At 35.6% G+C, this 9349-nt stretch overlaps 1 protein-coding gene across 1 annotated transcript; it reads left to right on the top strand.

Moving 5' to 3' along the window:
* Positions 1-9291, top strand: LOC141432020 (uncharacterized). Its single transcript, XM_074093379.1, has 9 exons — positions 1-217; positions 386-525; positions 937-967; positions 1054-1085; positions 3118-3279; positions 5091-5216; positions 5744-5810; positions 5902-6030; positions 6934-9291. The coding sequence occupies exons 1-9, from the start codon at positions 107-109 to the stop codon at positions 7357-7359; spliced, it is 1224 nt and encodes a 407-aa protein (XP_073949480.1). The 5' UTR covers positions 1-106; the 3' UTR covers positions 7360-9291.
* The last annotated feature ends 58 nt before the right edge of the window (positions 9292-9349 follow it).

Below are 9349 nucleotides of genomic sequence, written 5' to 3'. Positions count from 1 at the left end.
CTCTGTGACAATGACATGACTGACAGTCGCTTGCGTTTTTGGTTGTGAGTGAATTTGTTTTGTTTTGTACCAAACATTATTCTATTCTAGACGAACAGATAAAACTATGAATAAAATCTGTAGGATTTGTTTAGAAGAAGGCGTTCTTTCTTCTGTTTTTACCAAGAATTTTAATATATCATTATGTGATATGATCGAATATTGTTGTAACGTAAAGGTAAGGGACTTCTAAGTTAAGTAGGTATCCGTATTCGTTAAGTATAGTTGTTTACCACTGCACATCAGGTCAGGTACCACAAATTATAAACCAAGTGTTACTTAGAAGCGTAAAACAAATGTAAGCAATTATTTTGATTGAGACAAACTCAGTGCTACTTATTTTCAGATTAGCATAAATGACGGGTTACCTGAGCAGCTCTGTAGCAACTGCGTTTATAAGCTTGGAGTGGCGTACCACTTCAAACAAACTTGCGAAAGTGCTGACGTTCGTCTTCGACAATACCTGGGACTGCAGTTATCACACAAGTAATATAATGAACTCACTTTTTTTTTGTTTCATTATCTTATGTGGGAGATGTCTGATATTTTTAGCCGGCTTAGTTAGTCACACTTGGAGAATCTATGGTGTTATTGGTCCCCGCGATACAGGCATGCCTAGTGCGGGTACCAAAGTTATCTCATCACTGGTAGACCGGTGCTCTGAATATGCATGTTAGAGATAAGGAAACATTAATTTAAAGAAATAACTGTTTAATTTTAAGGACACATTGATTAATAAATATTTTTTAATTTTTTTTTGTTTGGATAAAGAAAGATGGCAACAGAAATATCAATCAGATAAAACCAATCAGAGAGCAGTGAAAGAAATTCTTATAATTAAATACTATGGTGTACCTATGTCTTGGTGTAAAAAAAATATTATTGGTCTTATTACAGATATAGTGATGCTTCAATTATGACTGACCCAGTAAGTAAACCCCATACTGTTCTTCTTTTATATATTTTATTATGTGGTAAACTGAATGATTCATGAAATATTTATTTGTTCCACAGATGCCAATACCCCAAGCTATAATTAAGAAATGGTAAGATTTGCAATAAAGCAGTATTCCATAACTTTGGGGTTATTCAAGTATTACATAAGCACTGGTCTTTGCTTATTTTTGATGACATGGGGGCCCCGGGGGGTCTAGATCGTTGTTATGTCAGCAATATTTATTTATTATTTCTTGTTGTTTTTTTGCAAAATGTAGGAGGTTTTAATTCAAGCAAATAATATTTGCCATATTATGGCTCCCTACTTGTCTCTGCTTAATAGCGAAAAGCATAAGAATATTTGAATATGTTTACGAATGTTAACAATTTTCTCTTGAATACATAATTAATTGTCCACACCAGACAACCAGATGGCCTAGTGGTTAGAGAACCTGACTACGAAGCTTGAGGCCCCGGGTTCGATTCCCGTGTCGGGGCAGATATTTGTATGAAAAATACGAATGTTTGTTCTCGGGTCTTGGGTGTTTAATATGTATTTAAGTATGTATCTATCTATATAATTATATTTATCCGTTGCTCAGTACCCATAACACAAGCTTTGCCTAAGCTTACTTTGGGACTAGGTTAATTGGCGTGAATTGTCCCGTGATATTTATTTATTTATTTATTTAATTGTACAATAAATTGGGATGTCCCAATTTTTGACAACATATAATAAATCGAAAACCGAAACTGAATTAAATAAACAAAATTTAAGTAATTACCCTCATTTGACCCCTGCAGTGTCTCGTCACAAAGGCAGTTATAAAGCAGGTCTACACTCTTAAGCAAATTGACAGTTTGAAATGTTGCCGTCATGCTTATAATAGCAAAGAGTGACAAAGATAGAACTTTAATCACATGATGCACACCCGGCTTTAAACAGTTGTCATTTATCATAGTCCGAAATGTATATGAGTATTTCCAATGTATTTTTACAAATTAAATTATTAAATTACTATGTTACAAGTAAATACAAAACAATTTAAATATCAGATTTAAATAAAAATATCTATTTACTATCACACCATTAAACAAACATAGGAATAATTAAAGCTAAAAGAAGAGAAATAAATAAAACTATTTGTCATGGTTCATTTAGGACCCTAAGCCATGCTTGAATTATTGTCAAATTGTAATGCCACAGATTATGTAATGTACAACCTGTATTTTTCTAGGCAATGGAACGTGGCTGTCTCACTGTGACGGCATCCAGCGTATTTCGTAAAAGAATTATAAAAAATTAAATACTCATCCAAATTCAAAAACAATGAAAACGGTATCTTAAAATATCCTATTCTTCCCAAAAATAAAATAAAAACTATAGGTTATTTTTTTTTGGTGCATCCCAATTCTAAGGAAGAATACTGAATAGATAAAAAAATATATATCCCTATGTTTACGTAAGCATAGGGGGGGTAAGGTTTTGCTAACTTGGGAGGGGTTAAAATTATATGAATTACTAAAATTCTGCTTATGTAATACTTGAATGACCCCTTTTCATTTGTAACCAATTTGAAACCTCAGTTCTTATTGATTCTGAACTCAATCATACTAGTACTTACGTAGTCGGTCCCAAAGTTCTGTCACAAATGAAAATAATGATCAGGGGTCGGACAAAAAGTACCGATGACGTCAAACCACTTATAGGTGATTTCAAATAGTATTTTTGATTTTCATAAACAATTATCACATCATTTATCAACCTCTTTATTAAACGATATGAAATTTATTTTATTCACTGAATTCCATTGATTTATTTACGACCTATCAATAGTACGGTACACAAACCTAAGCGTTATATTTAAATTTTTGAGCAACTTGAAAATGGTACTTTGCGAGTGCCCACAGTGGTGAAATGCTAAAACAGCTATTCGGTTTTCTTTCAATGTCCACTCCATCGTGAGAAATTGCAAATTGCAGCGAATGACTGTTTTTTGTTTTAAAATAATTGTCAAACATTCAAAAATGGAATTCAATCAAATTTCATGTTCTAAATTTAAAAATAATGTGCCAGTGACAGAACTTTGGGACCGACTACGTATTTATTATAAATCTTATAAATATTTATTTAAATTACAGTAAATGCAAATTATCACAGAAAAGAAGTAGCACAAATTACAAGAGGAAACCGGAAGAAGAAAAGCTGAAGCGCGGTCCAAAACCTAAACCCAAACCAGTGCATGCATGCTACCAGTGCCACAAGGAGTTCCGATGCCAGGCCCAACTAGAGATGCATGTCAGGTATAAAATTTACATTCACTTTCTCAGGCACATCCTACCCCCAGGCTATCCAGTTATAGATTTTTCAAATAATGTGCAATGTTGGTAGGCTAGTATGACAGTGGAAAGGGGTAGGTAGAAGGAATAAACCAGTTTGCTATCTGCTTTCTACTCAGCCTATGTGCTCAATATCCAAGATACTTACAAATAGTTATTGTAATGAACTAAAGACATTTACTCTGCTACCTACAACCTTACAACATGTGTCGTCTATGCAACAAATGTGTGTTAATGCAACTCCTCCACCTCCACACTGTTGAACACACACCAATTACACAAACCCAACTATCATACTACACTGACATGTTTCAAACTCAACCAGAGTTCATCCTCAGAGCAACACAAACACAACCCTTTACCATGATAACATGATAGTCTAACATCTACATCATCATCAGTTGTTGCATAGAATTGTTCATTTACAATAAGGGGATATCCATAAAGTACGTCACACCAATTTTGACCCTTTTTGGAATGCTAAAAAGGGTCAAAATTTATATGACCCCCCGTCCCTTGTCACACGTATTGCTATGAAATTTGCTATTATTTAGTTCCTGTGTCACAAACCGCTTGACCCCCCCCCCCTTCAATTTGTGACGTATGTACTTTATGGATGACCCCTTACCACAATACAAGTAACATAGGCAGTAATTCGACTTCATACTAGAGCGCTTGAATCGACGCACGCACACTGCGAAGCGTCTTACACGGCCGCTAATCTATCTTCGCCCGACAAAACTATGCAGTGCCACGCCGCACGCCGCGCAGTCCGGTCGCTGGCGCTGGTCGAGTGAGTGCTGCGCCGCGCCACCCGCTCTTTTCGCCCCCGTTTCGATTCCGTAACGTGGCTATAAACGCTCGGTACCTACTGTACTAAGTAACTAGTACATACTATAATATTTTATTTAATAATGGCGGCGTCAAAAGACCGTGTGTACTGCAGTGTTTACGGGTGCCTAAATTCAACCTCCTGCTGATGCTGAAAGGTAAAATTAATACTTACCTATTAGGTAATGCAGGGCTACTACGAAACTCGAAGTTCGTGTCGTGCGGTCCCTCTCGCTCTCGTATTAAATAGTATAAGTGTCAGAGGGACCGCACGAAACGAACTTCGAGTTTCGCAGTAGCCCTGCTGTATTATTAGTCTCTTAAAATTTGTCTAGGTACCTACTCAAGAAAATGTAAACCATATGCATACCTATCTATTTGTAGAAAATTACATTATAAAATATTATGAAAATTGCTATTTACAAATTAAATCTTCTATCAAAATATAAATCCGAACGAATTTATGAATTTGTACTAATATTAGGTAATTCACATTTTTAAAAACGTATTTAGCTTAAAACATTCTTATGTTGTTAACATTTTGTGAAGTACAGTCAAGGGCATAAATATATATATGTAGGTACGTTTATGGGCGTACCCAGCTTCTGGCCTAGGGGGGTGCAAGTCAGATTTTTAGGTCAGATCACCCGCGCTTGTTTTTTTATTTTCCAAACTTACAATTATGATTACAGGTTACATACCCAATGGAATAATTTAGCTAAAATATACACAACGACTTAAATATTTTATGTAGGTACACAAAATACACGAACTCGCCCTAATCACTAATCAAAAATGTAAACGAGGCGTAATATATTGCAGAACATACAATTTCCAGCGAGCGGCCGAGTCGGTCTACTGCCTGTTACTTGTATTGTGCCCTTACTATGGATCTCCACAAAGTAACGCCTGATTCTATAAATTAAAGTGTTTATTGTGTAAAGGACCCACACAGGTGACAAGCCCTACAGTTGTATGTACTGTCCTCGACGGTTCACACAGAAGCACAACTTAACCATACATCTACGCGTTCATACAGGGGAAAAACCATTTCAGTGTGATGTGTGTAGGTGAGTGAAAAAGCATATATGTAGCAGCAAGCATGGAGGGCTCAGTTTCATTGGTCGATAGCTCGGTCGATATAACGACTAGTGAAACCCGAATACGGGCCCTACGGCATGCTTTATGGAAATCTCCCGTACCCCGCATGTGGGCCCTCCTGAACAATGCAAACGGTTACCCAAATGCGGGCCCTATGACAAATCTTCCGTACCCCTCATTAGGGCTCTATCGACCTATGAAACTGAGCCTAGAATGATATTGTTGAATCTCTATAGAGAAAAAAAGACTAACTATGTACCTACAGATAGTTCAACTCAGTTGTGCGCGCGGCCCTATGTGTGGGTAAAGCGATAAGAACACGTCTTGCTCGGACGACGACTGCCGCGTCACGTGAAAGTTGTATATTTACAAGCGCACGCACACATAGGGCCGCGCGCACAACTGAGTTGAACTATCTGTACCAGGTACCTAGTATCAGTGATCTGTATTTTCATATTCAACTGTGGTCAATGTTCATAACGCTTTTTTATTTCAGTAAAACTTTTTCTGCTCAAGGCAATCTACAGGCTCATTTAAAGATACACACTGGACAAAAAGATCATGTAAGATACCACAATACAAGTTGTGGCCAAGTGTAATCTATTACACTTTATTTGTTAGTTATAAAATTAAAAAGTATTTTCTTATCTCCAGGTTTGTACATTATGCAACAAGTCGTTTATCACATCCAGTGAGTTGTCTCGACACATTAACAAGCATAGAGGGGTCAAGAATTTCAAATGCGACATTTGTGGGGCTGCATACGCGCAAGGACGAGATCTGGTAATTTTAATAATTTTGCTACATTTATTTAAGGTTTGAATTAGCGGTCACATTGTATTGTTACACACGCTTCTCGATATTTCGAACACAAAAAGACTAAAAATACCTACATGTACTTACATTTATTAGCGTTATTTATTATGTTTTTATTATAGAAGCTCACACAGTTTTAAATAGTTCCGTTGATTCATTTAAAAAGTGCAAATTTTACCGTTAAGTTTCAAATGGGAGTATAAATGTTTTTGCGCAGAGGAAACTAAACAAAAAACCGGCCAAGAGCGTGTCGGACACGCCCCAAATAGGGTTCCGTAGCCATTACGAAAAAATTAAGTAATATTTTTCTAAGGATTTCGTATTTTGTACAGAATCTTCAAGTTTAGTTATATTTTATACCTTAGGCTGCTATTTACTCTTAAACTACTAATAATTCTCAAGCAAACTTAGCCGTTATAGTTGTCCTTGAAAGTTTGATATACTTACTACCATCCTGAATTTTTCTAAATTTTTCTACCCACCGGTTTAGATTTTAGAAGGGGGGACGCTCAATTTTTGTGAAAATTTGCACTTTAAAGTTGAATATTTCGCAAACAAATCACTGAATCGAAAATCGTCTTAGCAAACCCCTAATCGACCTATCCAACGATACCCCACACTTTTCTATTTTTTATTTTTTATTGTACCATTTTTTCGGCATAGCTTACATATATATCCGTGCAAAATTACAGATTTCTAGCATTGATGGTCCCTGAGCAAAGCCGCGGAGGGACAGACAGACAGACATGGCGAGACTATAAGGGTTCCGTTTTTGCCATTTTGGCCCCGGAACCCTAAAATGTGCCTTTAGATAGATAGGTACACATTTATTCAGTTGCACTTGCAATAAAAAATAACTCATTGTTACAGAAACTACACAAGCAGAAGAAACATCAGATATGTATTAAAAGTACTAAAACTCAGGATGATACATTCAAGAAATCTTGTAAAAATAGCAGTAATATTGACATAATTGGCATTGATGTGGGGAAAGAAGTACCTTTAACTGCTAAGGACCCTCATAACATGCACTTAGTTATTTTAGAGCATAAAAGTTCGAATTCAGATGCTAAACAAACTGAAATGCATTCAAGTATTCCGATAATTGGAAAACATCCTGGGTTACCAGCCCACAGCCAAAATTTGTTACCATTTGAGGGGAAGGGGTTTCAACAGTACAACAGTAAGCTTGATCCACACACCTGCACCATTTGTGGAGAAGTTTTTGAATATATTACAGCTTTAGCACATCACTATTTGCGTCGTCATAAAGATTGTGATCCTATTACCACATAAGTATGAGAGTTTGAGATGTTATCAGATTGAGAGGCAGCTAACTCGTAATTTTTTTACCAGGATAGGTCGTGTTACCTAGACTAGAAACAGAAGGGAAGACCTAAACTAAAGACAGTGCAAAGATGAGCTAGAACCAAAAATACTGCTTACTGCCTAGAGTAGTGGAAGAAGCTATACTCAGTCAGAATATGGCCGGACTAACTCTAAGAGCTACTCTAGATGATCTACTTATTTTATTACCCATATATATCCTCAAATATTCAACAATAGTTTGTAGATTAGCATAATCCCCATGCAGTGGAAAGCATCACACATTATTCTTATATTTAAGAAAGTACAAAAAGGAGACATAGCCTGGACAGCCTGGTATCATATCTTTAAGTCTTATAGATATATCTCTAGATATCCAGTAAGAATAAAGTAAAGCTTGTCAAAAACAAACCATGAAAACTAGCTGGATTTAGACAAAACCCTTAGATCACATACAATACAATACACATAGCTAATCAAATATTAGACAAATAATTTTTCTAAAATTCACTGACTGCCGAAGAAGTACCTAAACACCTACTGATTTCTGAAAGTATTTTGCAAGGTTATAATTAACAACGCCGTTAAAATTTAAGTTATTGTTTAAACTTTTTCCAGGCCCTGCTAAGTTAGATACGTTACTACAAAATGAGTCATAATATATTGTTTACATGAGGGATTAATAATTTAAAAACCAATGATATTTTTAATGACTTCAATTGATTTTGTACCATATTATTAGCAAGGTTGAATATTTGCGTACATTTATGTGGTCGCTATATGCACTATACCTGGAAAAGGGTTAACTTCTAGGGACTCCAATGCCTTGGAGATAGTATAAGACATGAAACTCTGGGAAAGCCAGGAAGAGTAAGTGATAGCTTCAAGGTATGTAGAAATCTATTAGTAGCCTTTGTATGTAAACAAGATTATCATGATCAGGATCTGGGCTTTTAGTAGCATGCTAAGATGAAAGCAAACCTTGGAATGAACGTTAAAAGTCAACTCTTACTCATTAACTTATTTAATCCCAAAATTCTTTCACAGAGTAATAAAACATTAAAATGATAAAGAAAATAAAAATTGTATTATATTGAATAAACCATATATTCTCAACTATTATGTTAAGATTTTTATACTCTCATTACTATAGCTCAAGGGTGGGCAATAGGAGAACCGCGAAAGGCCTAGCTTCGGGCTGCCAAGTGTCTAGCTAGCCCATGACCATTGATGTCACTTTTCACACTAATTTACCTACTTAGCCACTTATTTTTATTTTGTATAGTGTATGCGTTACTTATTTGCATATAAATAAATAATACATTATCACAAAAAAAAATCTGGACCTTCATAAAATTTTAAACAGCATTCTCGGACCCTACTTAAAACTAATTGCCAACACCTGCTATAGCTGCTTCAAGTTCTATGGATATCACAGAGTAGTTAATTAATTAATTCTTATTAATCCCATTATTTCAGTCATAACATAGTGGTTACAGTTACTATTTTTACTTGCATAAAATAAAATTTTGGAATAAAATAAATAAATGTGTAAGTATAATGTCTTAAACTTTCGTGATTTTCACTCATAGTCAAAATACCACGCACAGGACTTATCACACTAACACACACAAGTAATATTTACCTCGACGTTTCGGCAACATTACAGTGGCCGTGATCACGAGTAGACTGAAGTGTGGGGTGTTAAGTCTGCCTAGCAGCTTAAGTCCATCGAACTACCCGCACTTGATCACAAAAACTGTTATGTTGCCGAAACGTCAAGGTAATTATTACTTGTGTGTGTTAGCGTGTTAAGTCCTGTGTGTGGTATTTTCACTATAAATGTGTAAGTGTTGGTAAGAGTATAATTTTAATATTAACTCCATGGTTCACTTTCATCTCGGTGTGCTGTGGAAACTATTATTACTTTTTGAAATTACTGTGGCATAGAAATATTTTT

This window comes from Choristoneura fumiferana, chromosome 10 (assembly GCF_025370935.1).
Source record: "Choristoneura fumiferana chromosome 10, NRCan_CFum_1, whole genome shotgun sequence".
Taxonomy (NCBI): domain Eukaryota; kingdom Metazoa; phylum Arthropoda; class Insecta; order Lepidoptera; family Tortricidae; genus Choristoneura; species Choristoneura fumiferana.
This window is presented reverse-complemented; position numbering and strand designations above follow the sequence as displayed.